This window comes from Adiantum capillus-veneris, chromosome 22, assembly GCF_014529385.1.
Source record: "Adiantum capillus-veneris isolate H3 chromosome 22, ASM1452938v2, whole genome shotgun sequence".
Classification (NCBI taxonomy): domain Eukaryota; kingdom Viridiplantae; phylum Streptophyta; class Polypodiopsida; order Polypodiales; family Pteridaceae; genus Adiantum; species Adiantum capillus-veneris.
The window spans coordinates 55,293,761-55,316,719 of NC_140952.1; the positions used below are offsets into that span (position 1 = coordinate 55,293,761).

The 22,959-nt window shown below is 41.9% G+C and overlaps 1 protein-coding gene across 6 annotated transcripts in view; it reads left to right on the forward strand.

The window, feature by feature from the left end:
* The window catches only part of LOC147429388 (NEDD8-activating enzyme E1 regulatory subunit AXR1-like), a 139,513-nt gene that overhangs the window by 26,093 nt on the left and 90,461 nt on the right, over positions 1–22,959 (forward strand). For all 6 annotated transcript variants that reach the window (XM_086495608.1, XM_086495609.1, XM_086495606.1 and 3 more), the window contains exons 2-5: positions 6,288–6,460; positions 6,668–6,831; positions 6,911–7,021; positions 7,369–7,448. In XM_086495608.1, coding sequence (XP_086351734.1) covers positions 6,288–6,460; positions 6,668–6,831; positions 6,911–7,021; positions 7,369–7,448 — 528 coding nt within the window. The remainder of the gene's footprint in view (positions 1–6,287; positions 6,461–6,667; positions 6,832–6,910; positions 7,022–7,368; positions 7,449–22,959) is intronic.

Here is a 22,959-nt window from a genome sequence, read left to right on the forward strand (position 1 = left end):
CAACAAAGGTAAGCCGAAGAAGAACAAGTCAAGTACCCCTCTGAACCAACAAAATCAGCAGAATGGTAAGAACGACAATACCTCTCCTTATCAATCTTCCACTACACCTAGAGCGCAAAATTCTTCACCTAGCAGTAATAATAAAGGAAAGGCTAAAACTCAAGAAACACCTAAGTTGACACTTGATGAAAAATCTGCTCAAGGAATAGTAGGAGGTTGGTTATGTCTTGAAGAAAGAACTGAGTATGGAAAAGAAGAAAGATGTTTTGAGTGTCACACTAAAGGTCACATGAAAAGAGATTGTCCTAAGAAAGAACCCACATCTTCTGTTAGTGTCATAAATGAGAAAATTAATGTGCCCCAAGTTTCACATGATCATCTAGACGAGTCTCTTATGAAGTGTTATGGTCATGTAAATAGTCAGCGCATTGTGATCTTGTTCGATTCTGACAGTATGTATGATGTGATTAGCAATGGAATCTTGGGGACTCTATAGCGGTTTCTGGACTTGCTTCTGGTATGTACTCTTCAATCACGCATGAAATGTCCTAAAGTAACAGTCTGAGTTCAAGACGTAGGTTTTTGTCGAAAGTTTGTTGTTTCTGCTCTCTGTGGTCTCAAGTCGATTGAAAGAAAACACGCTCTCTCTCTCTCTCTCTCTCTCTCTCTATCAAAGGTGCGTCTCCTGTGGTTATTTGTCGTGATCATACTATGCCTTCTTTGTTACTAATCTCTCACTCTCATGTTTTGAAAGAGGAGAAAACACGCAGTCCAACATCTCTCAGTACACAGTCACACAGTTAAAAAAAGAATCAATCATTGCATGATGAGAAACCTCTCTCTGTCATTCATTCTCCTAAGCATGAGAAGCATTTTTTTCATGATAGAGATTTAATTGTTCGTAAGGATCATCAAGCCCTCAAGTGGCTCCAGTACGTACTGAGTACACCTTGAAGTGATCGTCAAGCTAGATGGTTCTAATCTTGTGAGCAATTTGGTCGTTTGATTGATTATGTTTGTAGTAAAGCTAACCCAATTGCAGATACAATGAGTCGCGCATGACAGATCTTGGCTTTTGAGTCGAGGTCCACATTACCCATTCAGGAAGTATCTTTTGTTCACATGAAAAGTCAGCATGCATTTTTCGAGTCTCTCATTCATGACGGTCTCTTGTATTTTCGTTTGTCTTTGTGTGTTACCTTCTCATAGGAAAGCCATATTGCATGATGCACATGATTCACTCACGAGTGAGCATACCAGTATGAAGCGCTCTTTAGAAAAGGTAGAAAGTTTGCGTTCAAGGAATACACAATGTTTCACCATTGTGGATCATGTCTATAAGTTTTGCATGCTCATTCCTTGGCAAGACACAGTCATAGTACAAGCATTAGTACGATAGTCCGTCAAGCATTGGTATTCCTTTTGTGGCTTGCCAAAGTAGATAGTTTCAGTTAGAAAAGTGAAGTTTAGATCACATTTTGGTCAAGTACTCGTCGGAAAGTTTAACACTTTGTCACTTTTTTCATCTGCATTGCATCCAAAATCTTTTAGGAAGTATAGTCCTTTTCCAGTCATCCTAAAAGTAAAAGATGTGTCTAAAATTGTGGTTGAAGTTGTTTCAGGAAGATCTCCCAAAGGAGATTCTTGAAAAGGATGAACCCGAGATCGTAGACAAAGTTGAAGACACAGAGCTGGAGCAGATTATTCTGCTTCGCTTTCAGTGCGGCTCAAAGAAGCAAGGACTGGTCATTTCTGAAGTTCAAGTATGGCGGAACCCACGCAGCAGAGTGGGCCGGCGAAGATTTCCCGGACTTGTTGGTAGACTACAAGGAAGCCATGCAGCTCGGTACCAGTACCTCACCTTGAAAGGGGGGGATGCCTCGTGCACATCTAACCCTATGTGCATGTTGACTAGCGAACTCCTATTTCTAGGGTTTAGGATAGCCTAGGAAGTGGTATGGCACCCTTGTGAGCTTGTGTGTAGGACGTGCATGACCAGGTACTTTGAATTACTTGCGTACTCTCTGCTTGCACATGAGCACAACCAGTGTCTTCTACGTATAGGCATTGAGGAGTGTTCCCATACAATTGCATTAGTACCCAACCTAGGTATTTATCTGCATGTGAAGCATCTCTTATAAGTGAGTTTATTAACTCATCATCTTTAGAAATCGTGGGATTTTTATTGGCGTTGCTCGACCTTAATCCCATATATAAGTGACCCAAAGGGTCACTTTTCAAGCATAAGTTAGTACCCTCAGTACAAGCACCAAGTACCCACAGTATCTCAACATCCATGGCATATTTTATCAACATCCACAGTCCTCTGGCTGGTTAACCTAGCATCGGCCTACCGTACCAGATTTAGCCCACATTGTCATATCAGACCTAGCTTTAGTAGTTTTCAGCCATATCCTCGCCATTCACACTAGCGTTTTAGATTCAGCCCTTAGATCAGGCCAGTGCTTTCAGATTTTAGCCCATAGCCTCGTCAACACTTACAGATCCCATAAGATCTACTAGCATTTTTGGATTTCAGCCCTTAGCCTCACAGATCCAAGCATCTACCGCAAGATCCTATCAACATCTCAACATCTAGGACCATTGTACCAGCATTTGTGCAATCTAAAGCAAATACCTCTCTAGCAGTAGAGAGGGGGCCCCTTGGAGGGGGGTTTGGGACCCCATCTGGTGTTAGTCTTCTCTCTCTCTCTCTCTCTCTCTCTCTCTCTCTCTCTCTCTCTCTATATATATATATATATATATATATATATATATATATATATATATATCACAAGGCGGGCACCACGTGCCAATAGAAAAGAACAGACTGAACAGCTTTTAGCACTTCAATAACAACTGAACTGAAAGAGAGAGATGACACGCGACACAGAGTGGCGGAATTCCACCCCAGAGAGTATGGGCCCCAAACCTTGGCGCCCCTTTCGGAATTTCTTTATATTGCATCAACACAGTCCAGCCAAAGAATGAGCCCTAACCTCATATTTAAAGGCCCTTGGCTTGAAAAGCACTTACATGAAAAGCCTTCAAACTCAAAAGCTTCTGGTCCAAAAAGCAATGCCAAAAGTTGCCAACGTAATTTACGAAAATCCGTACAGCTACCACGCCATCAACCAACGCAAAACGCGGAAATCCGTACATCCTGCCACGTCATCATGTCAGCACAATTTTCGGAAACTGCCACGTCATCAGCTGCTGGTCTTGCTTTATTTTAATCTTTATGTCACTTGGGGCCCCATCGGACGGGGTCCCCATAAGTTGGTAGGACTTCTTTTGTTACTTGCTCTTCTTAGGGTTTAGGCCCCGTGGCCGACATCTGCAAGGTGACTCCCTTCTTCAGGGCTTTAACACGTCAGCAGTTTGTGACATCTCCCCTTCTTGAAAGAGAGTAATCGTCCGCGATTACAGCATATCTGCAAAACAACTCAAGTTAGCTCAAAAATTTCCGAGGGTCATTCCGAGGGACAATCAGTTTGCTCTTTTTTTTTGTTAAGGATTTAGCTTCTCCTTTCGGCTCTTTTGATGAAGGAGTTAGCTTTTCCTTTCAGCTCTTATGATTAAGGAGTTAGCTTCTCCTTTCGTCCAGATCGGAACTCTTGATATTGTGGCATAGTAAAATCAGCCATCACACCCAGACGGTAGTGATCTTCCACGGGTCTCTTGATGCACTAAAATTACATACCCAGGCAATCTCATCCAATCAGGAATATTCAGAGGTTGGCACATCACAATGCAACACAATGCTCACATATGCATGTTACAAGACATAGAAACATAAAGCTGCCGATGAACACTCCCCCCCCCCGTAAATAACCATCCAGGTCCGGGCTATGAGCTGTTCAACGACTCCGTCACCACTCCTCTTGCAAATAACCTAAAAAGGTCCGGGCCATGAGATATAGAGGCCTTTTACAACCAAACGCCCCCCAGACCGTAGCCTGCGTCGTTTGGAGGTGCTGAGAGTAACCATTGCTCAGACTTCTTAATACTCCTCTCGCATAACCATCCAGGTCTAGGCCGGGAGTCACAACAACAACACTCCCCACGTAAATAACCACAAGGGTCCGGGCCATGAGTAAAAAAACAACACTTTTCAATCATTCAATACTCCCCCTGCAAATAACCACAAGGGTCCGAGCCATGAGTATGAACAAGCATTCTCAAACATCATTTCTCACTTCTCCACTCGGAAGTAAAATCACCAATCAATGAAACCAATATTAAAACCAGAGTCAAACATTTCAAATCGGCACCAAGACATGTTCAAAACAGATACCATCCATTTCAAATAGATTCCAAACAAGATCACCAAACAAGATCAAATAGAACTCAAACTTAAAAAGCAATCTCGACATTAGCCGAGCTCGAAAAGTCGACTGACTTTCCATCTTGAAACCTGCACTAAAAATTAGGTTAGGTTCCTTCCATGAGGTCGTAGCCGAGCACAGCATGGTCCATCAGCTCTTGGACAAATAGTGTTTCTTTGGTGGCGATGGTAGTCCCAAGATAGCAATCTCACTGGACCTCCAAGGTCATCTGCTCGTGAAGAGACATCTACTGGGAGTTGTCCAGAAATTTCAAGTTATAATCTGCTAGGGTTTCCATGGCAAGCATTTCAGGATACCCCACTCTACCAGAAGTTGCACTCCGAAGGAAGATGTCAGAAACCATATAACTTCGGGCAATTTTTTTTTTCTTGAAAGCTTGCCAAGTCCTTGGAAGTGTGCGGCTTGGTAGCTATAGACATCTGCATGGTACTGTCTCTGAGAAAAACAACAGCTCGAAAGAAATCTTGGATCCTTCTCTTGCAAGTGATCTTAATGGCTTATGCCCTGTAAGACATGAGCGGTGAAGACGGGAGCGCGCTCGATGCGTGATGAAGTAAGGGTGGGAGTCGCTAGTAAGTCGGGATTGGAGCACGAAGCTAAAATTTCCAATGAACTTTGGAAATGCGATCTTGCTCTGTCTGCTCTTTGGTGGGACCGGTATGCTTTCAGAAAAGCACACGCCTGATGCTCTGATACCATTGTCACGAGGCGGGCACCACGTGCCAATAGAAAAGAATAGATTGAACAAACTTTTAGCACTTCAATAACAACTGAATTGAAAGAGAGAGATGACATGCGACACGGAGTGGCGGAATTTCACCCCAAAGAGTATTGGCCCCAAACCTTGGCGCCCCTTCGGTATTTCTTTATATTGCATCAACACAGTCCAAGCTGGTACTCTAGACTCTGCACCTTCTCTAGGAAGCATGCCAGAGACTGAGCCTTAACCTCATATTTAATGGCCCTTGGCCTGAAAAGCACTTACATGAAAAACCTTCAAACTCAAATGCTTCTAGTCCAAAAAGCAATGCCAAAAGCTGCCAGCGTAATTTACGAAAATCCGTATAGCTGCCATGTCATTAGCCAGCGCAAAATGCGGAAATCCGTACAGCCTGCCACGTCATCATGTGAGCACAATTTTCGGAAACTGCCACGTCATCAGCTGCGGGTCTTGCTTTATTTTAATCTTTATATCACTTGGGGCCCCATCGGACGGGGCCCCCATAAGTTGGTAGGACTTCTTTTGTTACTTGCTCTTCTTAGGGTTTAGGCCCCTCGGCCGACTCTGCAACTTGACTCCCTTCTTCAGGGCTTTAACCGTCAGCAGTTTGTGACAGTACGCATTGAGAAACTCATCTCGAGCATTCACCATAAATCACTTCCATTGCATATTACAACATCTCTCTCATGAAGTAAAAAGAACCTTGTGTATGTACCGAGCACTCATCCTGAGCTATCACCATCAATCACTTCCATTGCACCTAACACAGATTTTGGTCCTTCACTCTAGTACTGCTCGGGGATGGTCTTTCCTCTCCTCGTCTGGTCCGATCACGGTCATGCCGCAGCATCCAGAGCTGATTGTGCTACTTTTCAAGGGGGTTTTATTGCAATGTCTGGCTGCAATTTTCTTTGCAAGAGGCAATTGTGATTTCGAGGATATGTATGGTGCTTGTAATTTCTGTTGCTCATCTGAGATTCCGAGGTGCTTCATGGGAGGCTGGTTACATTTTTTTGGATTTAGCCCTCAGGGATGATATTATGTAGGACCTCAGCAGGCGGCTTGTTTAGTAGATGCATCATTTTGTCAAGTAGCATATTGGGACCTTATATCTGCAGCAGGGAACTTGCTCAGCAGCAACATTATAGTGGTTTTAAAGTCTGTCTTCTCGAGCATTCAACATCATACTGCTTTACATTTGATACTTCTGATTACAGAATTTGGGGTGATCAAGGCCAGTTGGCACTAGAACAAGCAAATGTCTGCCTACTTAATTGTGGACCAACAGGAGCTGAAGCTCTGAAGAACCTTGTGCTGGGGGGCATTGGAAGCTGCACAATAGTCGATGACTCCAAAGTTGAAACAAGAGATTTGGGAAATAATTTTTTTGGCAAGCTCTCTCTCTCTCTCTCTCTCTCTCTCTCTCTCTCTGTGGATTGTACCTATGACGTTAAAAATCTCTCCTCCCCTCGTCTTCTCGCCCTCACTAGGCATTGCCAACTTTCTTCCTGTGTTTCTCTTCCTCTCTCTGTCTTCTTTTCCCATTTTTTTTGTACATCTTGTTTCCAAGTGCTCTAATGAAAGGCATTTTCTACAGTGGACTGGGAAAGCATTGGTCTTCCTAAAGCCAAGACTGTATGTGCTTTCCTGCAAGAACTAAATGATACAGTTGAGGCTAAATTTGTAGAGGAATCACCAGAAGCTCTACTGAATTCGAACCCTGAGTTTTTCTTCCAGTTCACACTTATAATAGCAACTCAGGTATTGTGGAAACTTAATTGTCCCAGGGTGTTTTTTGTGTCTCTTGGTTGATGGACTATTCCATTATTTGTTGCAACAGATGAAAGAGCAATCCTTGTTGGCACTGGATTCAATTTGTAGGAAAAGAAATGTGATGCTTTTGATAGCTCGATCATATGGCTTGACAGGACTCATTCGCATATGTGTGAAGGTAAGGCGTTTCTAAATATGCATGTGACTGCTACCTTAAGTTTTTTCTTTGAGGCCCGTGCACTTTGATGGTGTGGGGTGGAATTGCTCTGATTACCCTAGCACCGGAGCATTGATTTTGTTTATCAAAATTCGTGAAAATTGGCATTATGGTATCTCTTAAAATACAGAAACACTGAAGGGGTATGAATAGATTTTTTCCACTCACTTTAATGAAAGCAAATCAGTGACAATCTGAAAGCTTCTTATATATTAGCCTTGCCATACATAGTATTCAAATTAATGTTCTAAGTTTTCTTTTCTGATGCGCTCAACTGAGTTGTGACTTCACTGCTCCAATAAACTCAGGAACATTGTGTAATTGAATCAAAGCCAGACAATGCCATCAATGATTTACGCTTGCAAAAGCCATGGGCCGAGCTTAAGAGGTGTGTAGCATTTCCTTTGAATCTTCAGTTACAAAACCTGTTAAATGTTTCAGCTTCGCATACTCTTCAAAAGTTACTCGATCAAAAAGATGACTGCTCATTAGAAGTTGTCTGGCTGTTATCCTTCACCACATTAAAGATGGTGACACAGGGCAGGGATTACTTGTTTTCAGGGTGCTTCATCCAACAATGTGCTTGTTTTTACTATTGCTTTTTCTCGTGTCTGGTCCTATAATTTGCAGAGCCTAGTGTTACTATTCTTACCAGCTTCATAGCCTAGCAGTTTCTACCTGTAGCCTAGTGTTATTATTCTTACCAACTTCAAGCTTAGCAATGTCTATTTCTATTTGAACCACAGTAGCAGTTTTGTGCAAATTTCACTTTTGCCTTATGAGAACTTAATCACCCCACCTTTATTTCATACTCATTCCCCTTGACTATGGGCACGTTAAAGGAGAAGAGACTCATTGTACTTTGATCTAGTCTTAGCAGAAACACTGTCCCACAATGTGTGGCTAGGCTATGAGCTTGGATTCCAAAAGGTTCTTGTTCAGATCCACCTTCTATCCCTCAAATCAATCTAATTGTCTTTCACAACACTATTTGTTATGGAGTACAAGGTTTCCCTAAGGCTTTAACTGTAGGATTGAGAGATATGGCCCTTCTAACAATAGAGTTTTTGCATACATGGCTTACAAATGGAGAGTGATTTACCTACCTAGAGTCATGGAGTTGGGTTCTTTTTCTTATAAAGTTTTTGAGAGATATAATATAAGGATCCTATTTAAGCTCTTGTATATCCTTGAGAACTACTCTCATGAAGATTTGGAGTTAAGAAAGTCTCATAGTACTCAACTTCGAGTACTATTAGGTAAATTTTTTAAGTCCAAGTGTCTTAGTGTGAAGAATCTCTTGGTTGGAAAGAAAGATTTGTTCATAACTATCTTTACCTCCCCTGACTTAGACAAGATTGGATTAAGCTCTATTTTGAGATCTCAAGCTTTGGATGCTCTCCCTCCTTCTGTGAGAAAGATATGGAACCATCCCGTCGTAGCTTTCAAATATGTGAAAAGCTTAGGGCCAAAAGCTTTTAACTGTAGTGACATCCGATGTAACATCGGATGTAATCTTAAAAAGTAAGTAAGGCTAGCATTCTCAGGTATCGATTGTCCTTATAGCAAAGCTTCCTTTTCTTCTTACGTGAATGGAGCTTTGAGTCATGTAGTTATTGCCGATTGTTCTATTCTTCTCCTTCTGATCCCTTGAAGGACCTTTCCTCTAGGGGTACTAAGTATAGTCTCCCTTCCTCGGATGACTCTTGCCTTCTCAGAGCCATAGAGAAAGGAATTTCTAGTTTCATAGTAAAGTTTGAGGAGTCTTTAGGAGTTCAAGGTGTCCTTACGCATTGGAAGTTTGTAGTTGTCACGAGAGTGTGACAAGCACAAGTACTAATCAGCTAATCATTGATTCAAAGCAGGTCCACTCTCTAACATGACGATTAAGAGAGATTTCTCTTGAGAAATATCGTCTAAATCGAAGGGCAAGTAACCCTATAGGTGCGGGAGCCCGAGGGCTACCCACAGGAGTGATTGACATGTGAATTGGAGCGGAAAATAGAGAATTACAGCTTGCTGTAATTTTTTGCAGGTTTCGGGTTTTGGTCAGTTTTGATGCCTACAGGTCCCCGAGCTTCGGGGAAGCTAGGGAATCACTGAACAAATGTTTTGGTGCAAATTAGAGGCCAAAAGTAGAGAAATTAGCATGCTGTAATTTCTCGCAAGGTGCATGGAAAATCACCGTCTACTTGGGCTTTTGTTACTTGGGCTTTTTGTACGTGGAGACTTCTAGTGCGGTTATACTACTGAGTTTGGGTTAGAGTAGGGGAATTTCTGCCCGATAAAAGTGGGATAGCTTGTAGAAGTTTACAGGTTTTCTCAAGTGTAATAAGATTAAAGAAATACTGAAAGGGGCGCCAACCTTTGGGACCAACAGGGTGTCTTTGTCTGCTCGGGAGCACTCTAGCTACCAAGTCGTGAACTGTTTTGAAGTGGTGAATTCGGGTTACAGGTCTATTTGTAGAGTTAATTTGTGTCATAAAGTACAAGGAAAGGCGGTTTATTTACGGGTGAAAGCTAAAGTTTACCGCCCTTTAGTAAGGCTACAGACCGGTTTCGGTAGTCCTCAAGAAAGCTTCCTTGAAATTATTAGCATCTTGCTCTAGAAATGTTTCTTTAGGAAGGAACTTATCTTCTTTGATCGTCATGCTCTTAGGAAATTTCATCGTGATTGTGTAATCTCTTACGTAGATAAGTGCTCTAATAACTTCATTGAAATGTGCAAAAAGTTCTATTTAGAATGCTTGTTGGTGCTTACAATGGTTGTAATCTCTTGATGCAAGAGGTTTTGTAAGTCTTTTGGTTTCAAGTACCATCGTAAATTACCATTTTTGTATATCGTTTGGAAGGTCCACAAAATCCTATAAAACCTAGATTTATAGTTGCTTCTTGTAACACCTCTCGAACATACGTTTCCAAATGGCTTAGTTATTGTTTCAAAGCCATTTTACCTAGCGTAAATGAACTTCAAAAAAATCTTCTAAAGGAAGCAGATTCAAGTTGGATTTGAAATGATTCAATAGGTGTAATCCCTTTTATGAAGTTTTTGAACTCTGCAAGAAGCATTAAGGAGAAATCTTCTCCTTTATGTCTCCAAACTTTTGACTTTACAACACTGTATACGAGGTTGAATTTGGAGGACCTTAAATTCAGAGTCAAGTCTCTTATTTCAAAAGGGTTTGCATAAAAGTTTGAGAAGGATATGTATAAGACATTGCTAGTAGAAAAGTCAGCCTTGAACTTTTATGTTTTATGGTTAAAAAGTAAGAATGTAGACGTAGACAAAGGAAGAAAGAGATTCACCAGGATTGTAGATGACATTGACATCTTATGATGCCAATCCTGGCTATGCATTAGGATGCTAGCATGCCCTAGCCAGCTTTAAGTGCCATGCACCAGCTTGCGTGTGCCCCCCATGTCCTATCTCCCACTAGAAGATCCCTCACCACCTTATATGGAAAGCAAGCAGACCTCTCGCGCTAGACCATAAATTCTAGTGGTTTCCTACATATCGCCGTGTCATGTGAAGAGAGCAGGAAACTGCTTTAATACCCATGTTATTCTTTCTACACACATGAAATCCAAGCTATCCATGATAATCTTATTCTTCCTGTTTGGACAAGCAACGAAGTTGAGGTCGCATATTGTCAAGTTTTGAACTTTGTACTTCTTTTGTAACAGGCTTGGACACTCCAAGCGAGAAATCAGTAGCAACACACGAATAGAAACACACGAACAGAAACTTAAAAATCCCTGAACTTTGAGAGAGAGAGAGAGAGAGAGAGAGAGAGAGAGAGAGAGAGAGAGAGAGAGAGAGGCGGAGTTCCGCACCCAGAAGCATTGGCCCCAAAGATTAGCGTCCCTTTCGGTATTTCTTTATTTATTGATCACAACAAGGTACAACTCCCGAGGGTCCTCTGCTCTCAGACTCTGCGTCCAGATGCTCTGCAAAGTGAGGTCCCAGGGGCTCTTTTATTCTTACAAGGGATGCCCAAAAGCAGAGCCCCAAAAGCAAGCAAGTCAAAATCACTGAACCCCAAAAGTTCTGGTCTCCAAAAGCTAGCGTAAAATCTGCCCAGCGCAATTTATGGAAATCTGGACAGCTTGCCACGTCAGCACAGCAACGCAAAATCCGGAAAATCCGTACAATCCTGCCATGCCAACCGCCACGTCACCATGTCATCGCGATTTACAGAAATCTCTTTCAGATGGCAAGCTTTTGGTGTTTAGGGTTTTAGGTCTCTTGGCCGTTGCTCCATAAGTTCTTTAAGTTGGTCCATTTGGAGTCTCTCGTCCACTTGGCCATTTCTCTTCCAATTGGCCATGTCACGTCATCACTTTGTGACATCTTTGGTTATTTTCAGCCTCTTCTTCCTAGGTTCGTAGTAGTATTCATTTCTAGTTTTTAGCTTACATTAGGATTTAAGAATTTGTTCCTTTAGAAGTTGTCGTGTGGAGTCTGATTTCTAGGATTAAGTCTTTGAGATGTCTTATCCTCCTAAGTTTAAAGTTGAGTACTTGTTTCAAGGTGAAGTCATGCAAGCTCCTTCAACTTATTTTGCTTATGCGTTTTTTAAAAACATTTTTAAGTGAATAATGGTTTGTTTTATCTAGTTTTGTTGGAAATAAAACGATTTAGTTTCTTTCAAAAAGATTTTATTATTATTTTTTGTGTTCTTGTGTCTCGTGCTTTTGTAGTTTTGTGAGTGTTTTATCCCCTCTTAGTAAAGTTCAAACTATTATGAACGTATATATGAGGTGCTTAGAAGACACGAGTTGTAGAAAGAATTGAACATCGCATGTAGTTTAATGCTTTCAAAATGTAAGTAAGACATAAAATAAAGAGCTGAAATATTACTCCATTACAATGTTCAACATTCATTTGAAGAGCTCCGTGGTCGTGTGTGAGGCGCATTAAATTCGTTTCAGAAGTTGTAGTGTCATGCCATGCGCACATCTTTCTTTGGTCTTCTTTGGGTTCTACAATGTTCTCTCTCTCTCTCTCTCTCTCTCTCTCTCTCACACACACACACACACACACACACACACACACACACACACACACACACACACACACACACACACGTCACACTCGCACACACATAAATACTCTACTAGCTTGGCCTGATTACAATAAACAAATTTTTTTCCGCCTCTTGCTGTGTTTTTCTCTCTCAAACTCCTTTTGATCTCTCTCCCATTCCCCACTTCCTCTCCCCCTTCTTCCACATGCTCCTTTGCCTAGTAATCTAGTAACTCTAAACTCCTTGCCTTGGATTTTCGTCTATGGTTTCCCCACCAGCTCTTGTTGTTATCTACCTCAATCAATAAGTGTGTATTGCTTGATGAGTATAATGCGCCCTTCTTGAGATATTTCTTGCAGATTTATTCCCTCCCTGCTCCGAAACGATGGTGGACTCGCTTCTCGCCGCTTGGGAATCTATGTAGGTCCTTTGATATCTCTGCTAAATATTGAACACTCCTACCATTTTGCAATACAGATATGTGCCCCTTCTCGTGGATTGCTTAGCTGACCTGTAGGATCTCTTGCCGCTACCTAGACTGCTTACCTAACTTGGATTATGACACCGCTGGAGGCCTCTTACAAATCGACCACCTGATCTATAAAATTGGTGAGGGAACCCTTTTTCCCTCACTTAGCCTTGCAATACTTTCTGAGAGAGGGAGTGTGTAACCGGTCCATAGGGCGGTATAACACTTCAAACAAAACATGGCTTGGGAGCTAGAGTGCTTCCAAGCAGACAGCGACACCCTATTGGCCCCAAAGACAGGCGCTTCTTTCGGTATTTCTTTATTCTTATTACACTTGAGAAAAACCTGTAAACTTCTATAAGTTGTCCCACTTTTATCGGGCTGAAATTCGCGTACTCTAAAGCCGATTTTGGCAGCATAACCACAATAGCAGTCTCCACGGACAAAATCCCAAGTAAACAGTGACTTTCCACGCATTTTAGAGCACTTTACAAAACCTGGCAAGAGATTATAGCACGCTGCAATCTCTATTTTTGGCCTCCAATTTGCACCAAAACACTTGTTCAATGATTCCCTCGCTTCGTCGAAGCTCCTAGGACTTGGAGGCATCAAAACTGGCCAAAACCCTAAACCTGCAAAAAATTACAGCAAGCTGTAATTCTCTGTTTTGCGATCCGATTCGCGTGCCGATCACTACTTTGGGTAGCTCTCGAGCTCCTGCACTTGTAGGGTCACTCGCCCTTTGAATTAGACGAGATTCCTGACCGGAAATCTCTCTAAGGTGTCCTGTACAAGCACCAAAGGCTTTCCTGAGGCTCCCCTGGTATTACCTTGAAGTTTAGGTGCGAAACCCTAAACCTGCAAAAAGACACAGCAGGCTGTAATTTTCTGTTTCGCATCATTTTGAGCGGAGAAAACACGTCTATGCATTTCTTAGGTACTCCCGCACGCAATGGGACAGTTCCCTTGTGAATTGGACGAGTTTTCACGCGAGAAAACTATCCATTTTTGCATTCCTTTGCGATGGAATTGTGCGTACTTGAAGGGGATTAGCAATTAGCTAATCTGGTTCTTGTACAGAAGGCTCTTGCCTTGGCAAACACGGATTAAACCCCCAGAATTGTACATGGTCATCTAGTGGGGCATTACCATATGTGCAAAGGGGAGTGAGAGATGCGCTATAGCAAATCATCGCGCTGCATGACACAAGGGAGAAGGCAAGCTTTCCATTAAAGCTGTGATCACCTGCACCCACTACTCACAGACACACTGCAGTCACTCATGATAAAAAATCAGCCCCAGCCTCCATTTTGGTTGCCCTCTCTTGGGATGAGATACTTTGGACCATGTGTTGACTTGCAAGTTGCTCTCCTACTGCCATGTGTCCAGTTTGCTCCTTTTGGTTTAATTCCTAGTACCCACCAACTTATAAAGTCCTGCCGCTGGGCCTAAATGACTTTAACTGAGCCTATTAACTTCTTTACTATTCGGATTCCAGTGCCGATCCGCCCAACCATCTCGTGGTTCCCTAGCCTTGACTCCTGTGGGTGAAACTCTCGGCCAACGGTTGTTTCACACTAGCCCCGCAATGTCCGAGCATTTGTGATTTTAACAAGAGGGTCCGAAAAATTAAATAAAAATCAAGGGAAAGAAACCGGCAAATATAGATAATGGTTGTCACACTCTCGTGACATATCCCCTTCTTAAAATCGCAAACGTCCTTGATTGCATGCCATATATACATCCCATAGATGATTTAGTGTGGTAAGCACTCTTTTATCATCGCATGTATCAGCAAGAAAGACTGCCAATCACGTGTACAAATGACTTTATTAGACCTTCATACTTTTGTCAATCCTTATGTACATGTGAAGTGCTAGCTCTATGATCACCCCTCTTTTGAGCACGTGTCAAGCCCTTTGACCTTTGCTCCATTGAAGTAATCTGAGTTGGAGAATACATGGGTTGTAAACCAAAAGCTTCAAGATAAGGTTGCAATACATTTCATGACTCTAACAATTCACTTTCTTCCATCCACTTTGCATCTATAGGTGGATAGTTTTTGAACTTCACCAAATAACTGTTTTGCAACTCTTCCCTTAACTTTTCTTTCTTTTGGCTTGTCGTTCGGAAGACTCGGTTGAGCCTCTGTAGTCTTCTCTTCATTTCTTGACCCTGGGAAGCTTTAGGAGTCGCTTTTGCAAAGGACCTCTTTGCTGAATTTTTCTTTGACCGACCCCCCTTTCACTTTGCCTTGGAATCCATTGTGTTATCCCTTCAACAAGGCATGATGAACCAGTTAGTGAAAGGCTTAAAGCACTCTTGGAAGATGAAATCAGTGGATTTCTCTCGCTATTTGGGCGAGAAGTCGACTTTCAAGGTGGTAACTAGATTCAAGAAGCGTGTTCGTTTTGAGGATTACCCAGATTTTTCTTCGTCTTCAGAGAGTTCTGACCATTGATCGTCCTCTAGTTCTAAAGAGGATGAGAAAAAGTGGAGAAAGTGGAGAAAAAGCAAGAAAAGGAGATTTTTGAAAAAGTCTAGAAGGCATAGGGAGCCATCTAGCAGTTCAGCTGAGGAGACTTCATCCTCTCCTGAGAGCTTAGCAAAAGAACAAGAAGACCAAGGAGTTCAAGGATGAGGGTCAAGCAGTCAAGTTTGACACGTTTTCAAGCTATCAGTAGACCCATCGCGCCCTTGAATTCATATAGCAGTTTGACGTCGCCTTCTTGGGAGGTCTTGTCTCGTAACGCTCCAAGGTGTGAAGGGCGGCATCTAAGGAAATGCATAGACATGGTGATCTACTGTGTTGTTGCGCAGAGAAGCAACTCAGAAGTTGGTAAAATTCAAGAGAATTTTCACGTTTTCCTGGATAAAGGAAGAATATGAAGATGTCATCATGGCTTGGCATCATCTGAGAATGACTAAGAAAGGCACTTTGGATGACTACTGCCAGAGGTTTCAGGATACCTATCTGTCAGTGTCCTGGTTTCGGAGGGTGACTTTGAAGGAGTAGATTGAGCGGTTTGCTGTGGATTGCTAAAAGAGATTCGGTGGTATTGTCTGCAACTGAAGTTTGACTCTATTCAGAGACTTATGGGACATGCAAAGCAAGGCTTTGGTATGCATGCCGGCTCATTGACCTATCCCACGGACAAGCCAGTGTCCACCTCAACAGAGCAAGAGTCTTTAGAGAAGAGAAAGAACCAAAGGAACTGGATGAAAGTTCATCAAAGGATTTCGAAGAAGTAAAAGAATTAGATGATAGTGCATCCGAGGGTTTCGATGGGGTCAGTCTCTATTGAAGAAAGTTTCTGTCCTTTGGCTGTTTTGCAGGTGTAATCAAGGGCGATTACAATTCTTTCAAGAGGGGGGAATGGCACAGTGATGACATGGTGTGCCCAACTAGAAAGAAATGGCCGAGAGACGAGAGAAACTGAACCCAGAAGAACCCAAAAAGTTTGGCCGAGGGGCCTAAATAGAAGACGTTGTTTTTCAAAAAACCTAACTATACCCAACCTATGAAGCTACCGGCAGAGGGGCCTAAAGCTTGAACTCTGAGGCTGAAGTCCGTATATCGTGCTGAGCTGCTATGTGGCACTGTTGTATGGATTTTCGCGATTTGCGCTGGCTGAGTTGACAGTTTTTGTGCAAGGCTTTTGGGTCAGAGCTTTTGGGAATTTGTGCTTTGGAGTGTATGCTTTTGGGGCTCTGCTTTTGGGCATCCCTTGTAAGTGTCTTGGTTCGGAACTCCGCTGTGCCGTGTCGATTCTTCTCTTCTCTCTTTCTCTCTATTCAAGTTCAATTATTTGCAGATTTTGTTTGTGTTTTGCTATTGATCTCTCACATGGAGTGTCCAAGCTTGTAACAAGAACATAAAAAATGCTGATGTGGCACATTCGTACATTGCTGAGGTGGCCGTCCATCCGTAGGCCGGATTGTGCGCTGTAATTTATGGGCCATGTGGCAATCGCTTTTGGATGGAGATTTTGGAGACCTCTTGAGGGTGACTATTTTTAGTTGTAAGTGAGCTTTTGGGGTGCCTATCTTTTGGGTCTCATAGCTTTTCACGGGGACCTTCAAATATGCGCCTTGGGGGTTGGCCTTGCAGATCAGTTGCGTGGTCACTCAAAGTAGAGCAACCTCTTTGTAGCTGTACTATGTTCTTATCAATACAAAAGAAAGTACTGAAAGGGGCACCAAACTTTGGGACCAGTGCATCTCGAAGTGGAACTCTGCCGCTTCGTATCTTGACTACTATGAGTTTTGAAGTGTAAGTATGGAAGTTTTTGTTTTGTTTCTGTGGAGAATTTACCGTCTTGTCAGTGCCAAGCTGGGAATAGGTTTCTAATAGCTAGGATTAATGATATACTTGACAAATTACAAGGTTCTACTTGTTTTAGCACAATTGATCTTAAAACTTAGAAGTAGCTATCTTCAAATGAGGATTTCTCCTCATTTGCGTTTAGGACGTCCTTTGGATTGTATGAGTATATAATGATGCCCTTTGGACTCACGAATGCTCCTGCAACATTCAACAGGATGATGGATCGGATCTTTAGAGAGCATCGCTAGTTTGTGGGAACTTTCTTTGATGACATCATTGTTTTCTCTCTTTCCAAGACCGAATATAGGGAGCATTACTGGAAGTGTTTCAAGTGTCAAGGAAGCGAAGATTGGTTATAAATGGCACAAAACGTGAGTTCTTGCTTTCAAGAGATGCACTTTCTTGGACACATTGTCTTGGCAGAGGGTGTTAGTATGGATCCAGCCAAGGTAGTTGCAATTCGAGATTGGCAAACTCTTTAGAATGTACGTGATGTAATGTGCTCTCTTGGACTACGGTGTTACTATGGACAGTTCATTTGATATTTTGCGGAGATTGCTTCGCCATTGCGTACCCTAACTCAATAAAGGGTTTCTTTCACTTGGGGACTTTCATAGATTACAACTTTTGAGAGATTGAAACACATTGAGGGTAGGTCCAATGTTGAAGCTACCAGGTCTGCAAAAGTATTTTGAGGGCTACTATGATGCTTGTGGAAGCAATCTAGGAGCGGTAGCAAGATGTTGTCTAAGGTAGAGAGGTTTGCACTGATCTACAAGAAGGAGCTCTTAGTAGTGATACATGCTTTGACTCAGTGGAGGCATTACTTACTAGGTCCAGATTTTACAGTGTACACAGATCATCAGAGTTTGTTGTCCTAGAACGAGAGTTTTGAGAAGCATATGAGATTGGCCAACATTTGGCATAGTTCCATTTGTGTGTAACTTGTATGGTATGTTAGAAAGTGAAGTATGACCAGCACAAAGTGACAAGATTCCTCAAACCTTTATCGATTCAAGATCGCCCTTTGGAGAGTATTGCAATGGATTATGTTTTTGATCTTCCCAAGACTTAGAGAGCGGGCATGATGTCATATGGACTATAGTGGATAGATTCTGTAAACATGCTCATTTTGTACCAGTGAAGAACATAGTGTGGTTATACTGTCTTGTGGGTGACTACCATGGGTCTATACCTTGCACTTTTCTTTAAGGGTGAATCCGGGCTTATCCTGGATTCATCTAGGTATATCATTTTGTACCAATGAAGAATATAGTGAAGGCTGACCATTTGGCAAAGTTGTTTGTCTCAAACATCTTTCCGTTGCATGGGATACCTATATCTATTGTTTTGGATAAAGATCTCTAGTGCACAAGTTTGTTTTGGAGAGCAGCGTGCAAAAATGTGGGCATTGCGCTCAGATTCTCATCGTCGGGCTATCAGAGATACCCAATGCAATGGTTTTGGACTTGTCACTTGTTAAAGTGTTACATCTTTGAACATAAGTCTTAGTGGGAGCGGTATTTACCCTTGATGGAGTTTGCATACAACAACAATGTTCACACTTCGATGGGGAAGGCACCATTTGTGATTATCGAGGTTGAAGGGTGGCAAAAAGGTTCCTCCCATTTTGTGCACCAAGGTAGATGACTTTGTTCAGGATCTAGGGACTGCTTGTGCGAAGGTTAAGGAGGCTTTGTAGAAGTCTCAAGAACGGCACAAGAAGGCAGCAGACAAGTATTGCTGCGACTTCGAGTTGAAGGAAGGGGATTGGGTGCTTCTTAGGTTTGAGAAGGCATGCCTTAGGAAAATAAAGGGGTAAGGAGAAGCTTTTTCCAAAGGTACGTATGAGATGCTATCAGCCCTTCAAGATTTTTAAAAAGATCAATGATGTATCCTTTCGACTAGAGTTGCCGGATACTTGGAAGATTCACAATGCATTATATGTGAGTTTGTTGAAATTAAGACCTTTCGAGGGAGTAGTACCATAGGACAGGGAACCTAAGGAACAACAAGAGGTAGAAAAAACAAAGGAAATTCTTTTACTTGAGCAAGTCCTACCTAGCACACAAGGAAAGGAAAGTGAAGGGCTAGCTAGCCCGCAAGTGTTTGGTCAAGTTTAGGGATTATTAAGCTCTTGATGCAAAGTGGATTAAGAAGGACGAAGTGGCAGATACTCCTTAGAGACTAGAGCTTTACTTTGAGGCTTTCGGTTTAGTTCCAACTATTCCAAGAGTGGACGCCGAATCAACAGATTGAATCTGCTGCGGTGCATGCTACACAAGAGGGGAGCCACTCCACTCCTCTGTTATAGATTATCTACAGGAGACGACGTTAGTGGGGATGTCGTGGTATTTAGTCAATACTATGCATGATGGAGCTGATGGTTATATTTGTTGGGTTAAAGGTCCTAAATGACCCCCATGTTGTACTTTAATATGCATTTTATACTTTGTCCAGGTTCACATTTGTCCAGGTTCAATGTGAACTTGGACCATTTTTAAAGTCACTTATAATAAAAGTGAAAAAACCCACAAACTCACTAATGTGAGTATTTGGGAACTTGGACCATTTATAAAGTCACTTATAATAAAAGTGGAAAACCCACAAACTCACTAATGTGAGTTTTTCCCAAATCGTACGAGCTCTCTTTCTTCCTGCTTCGATCCTTAGCGCTTCCTCTTTGCTGCACTCCGCCTCCTGCTTCTTACCCCAATCTTGCACTACATCGCGACGCGCACCTACCGGTACCTTCTGCTTCGCGCTTTCAACTGGTATCAGAGTCCTAGGGTTTCAAAACAGCCTTGCGCAGTCTGCTAGACAACGAGTTAAAATTGCTCTCCGACGATCAATTTCGCTTCCATCGCAAAGCCCCTTGCTTTCGGGGTCGAAAAGGTCATCAAAACTACCAAAACAAGTTGTTTTTAGGTCAAAACAGGTGATTTACAGGTTATAACAGGTCAAAACAGCAATACGCAGGTGTACCAAAGTTGTGGGATCACATGTATTAATGTTTGTTGCGACAAATTGAGTGAAAAGCTGAGTACATGTGCTTGAAATTGCACATTTCAGCTGAAATTTCAGATTTGAACAGTTTCATGTAAAGAAATTGTGGTCTATCGTATGCAAAGTCTTGTGGTTGCTCCTATTTGCTGAAATTTTCAGCCTATTGTATCTCTCTTGTATACACACTTGTGGTTGAATTAAGATGGCTTCTTCCTCTTCCGTATCTGACACTAAAAGTTTGATGGAAATCAAATGGTTCGATGGTCAAGGCTTCGATCTTTGGCAAGAAAGCATGCAAGGTATCCTTTTCTTAAAGGATTGTGAAGATGTATTGGAACAGAATAAGCCACCAGGTTTGTCTGATGAAGAGTGGGCCAGGTTAAATAAGAAGGCTATGGCTTACATCAAAATGGCTATCAATGATGACATTTTGACGAACATTAAGCATTTGGATTCTGCTTATGCTATATGGCAAAAGCTAAAGTCCAATTATGAAAACACCACGCCTGTGAACCAGGTGCATTTGATACGAAAGTTGGTGAATATGCAGCTTGATGACTTGAAGTCAGCTTCTGAGCATTTGAGTGCTTTTACAAGTGTGTTGAGTCAGTTGTAGGACAGTGGGCTTCAACAATTCGATGATAAGCTGAAAGCTATTTTCTTGCTTATGACATTGCCAGATACTTGTGAAACCTTGGTTGTCTCCTTGAGCAACAGTCCCACCCTCACGTAAAACGGTGTGAGAGGGTCTATTCTCAACCAAGTGACTAGACGCAAGTCTAGTGGGAAAGGTGACAGTTCTGCCTACAATACAAGAGGTAGAAATCAAAAGCGTGATGCGGGCAACGAGACTCAAAATAGAAGTAAGAGAAAGAGAAAGGATAAGGATGTCACTCTTTATCAATGTGGCAGAAAGGGTCACAAGTAACCTGATTGCAGGTATTTCAAGAAAGAGCAGGAAAGGAAGAAGGAAACGCAAGATAAGAAGAAGAAAGATGAGAAGAAAGGGGAAAAATCAGCAGGCGATTCCTCTAGGGATGCTGAGAATGCAAATGTATACTCTAGTGCGGTCATTGAGGAGTTGTTAGACGTTGATGAAATTTTGGTTGTTGCTTCATGCCCCTCAGATTTGGTGATGGCTAATGTTGAAGACATGCTTATCTCGAAGAAAGATGTCATTGATGCATTGCTTAGTGCTAATGATGGCCTATCCCAGTCTTGGATAGTGGATTCTGGTGCTTCATTCCATGTGACTCCATCTTTGGAGTGTTTTGCTACATATGTTGCAGGCAATTATGGCAAGGTATACCTTGGTGATAATTTTGCTTGCAATATTGAGGGAATGGGTACTATACGTTTGTCTCTTAACAATGATCAAGAGCTTGTGATGAATGATGTCAGGTTTGTACCAGGCATTAAGAAAAGTTTTCTATCCGTTGGCAAATTGGATGCACATGGTTATACAACCATTTTTGCTGGGGGTTCATTGAAGTTGCTTAAGGGCTCTATGCTTGTTGCAAAAGGGTCTAAAAGAGGTACTTTGTATTATTTATGATGCAAAGCTTTGCCTGGCAAGTTTCTTGCTTTTGCTAAAGTTGCTTCACACACGGAATTGTGGCATAAGAGACTTGGCCATATGAGCCAAAAGGGTATTGATGTGCTTTCCTCTTTGAAGAGGGTTGATGTAAAAGGCAAAAACTTGGATTTTTGTAATGATTGTCTTTATGGAAAGCAAAAGAAATCTTCTTATTACTTTGGTGTCTCTCGCAAAGCTAATCCTCTTGATCTTATTCACTCCGATGTATGCACTATGCTTGTTAAGTCTTTTGGTGGTGCATTGTATTTTGTTACATTCATTGATGACTGTACTAGGAAAGGATGAGTGCATTTGTTGAAAAGTAAGAGTGAGACTTTCAATGCTTTTAAGAAGTTTTATCCTTTTGTTACTACTCAAAAGAGGGCTACGATTAAATGTCTCAGATCTGATAATGGAGGAGAGTATGTATCTGTTGAATTTCAACGTTTTTGTGATGAATATGGGATTAAAAGGGAGTTGACAGTCCCTTAGAATCCGTCTTCTAATAGTGTGGCTGAGAGGTATAATTGTACTTTATGCGAGAGAGTGCGTTGCATGTTGTCCACCACTATCTTTCCCAAGAGTTTTGGGGGGAGGCATTGAAAACTGCAGTTCATATTTGCAATCGCTCTCCTAATAGTACGCTAAAAAATGACTTTCCAGAGGAGGTTTGGTCTGGCAAACTTGCCTCTTATGATCATTTGAGAGTATTTGGCTGCGAAGGTTTCGTTCATGTACGAAATGACTTGAGAATAAAGCTTGATATGAAGTCCATTAAAGGAGTCTTCCTAGGTTATGGGGAAGAAGGTGAAATGGGATATAGAGTGTGGTTACCACAATTTAGAAAGGTAATACACAGCCAAGATGTAGTGTTCAATGAGGCAAAATTGCTTAAGAATGCTACAAAATCTGATGCTGACAAGAAAACAGTCAGATTTCAGCTTTCCGTGCCACCCATTGATGTTGAAAAAGAGCCTCATGATGCATTACCGCAAGCTGAAATTTATAATCAACCGGTTAACCTTGAGCCAGAAGAGGTAGGATTTAACCATAGAGATTTAACCCCTCTTTGGATCATGTAATGTTGACAGAGGAGGGTGAACCTCTTACATATAAAGAGGCCAAATCATGTGAGTCAAGCAGTAAGTGGGAGCTTGCAATGCAAGAGGAAACGAAATCCTTGTATGCAAATGATACTTGGGATCTTGTGCCATTGTCTAAAGGGAGAAAGGCTCTTCCTAACAAATGGGTGTACAATATTAAGATTGTGGATGAAAAACCCAAGTACAAGGCAAAATTGGTTGCAGAAGGATATGCACTGAAAGAAGGAATTGATTTTCAAGAAATCTTTTCCCCTGTTGTAAAGCTTAGGACTTTACATGTCCTTTTTGCTCTCGTTGCGGTGCGTGATTTGGAATTGAATCAAATGGATGTAAAGACAACTTTTTTGCTTGGTGACATTGAAGAGGACATATACATGAAACAACCTGAAGG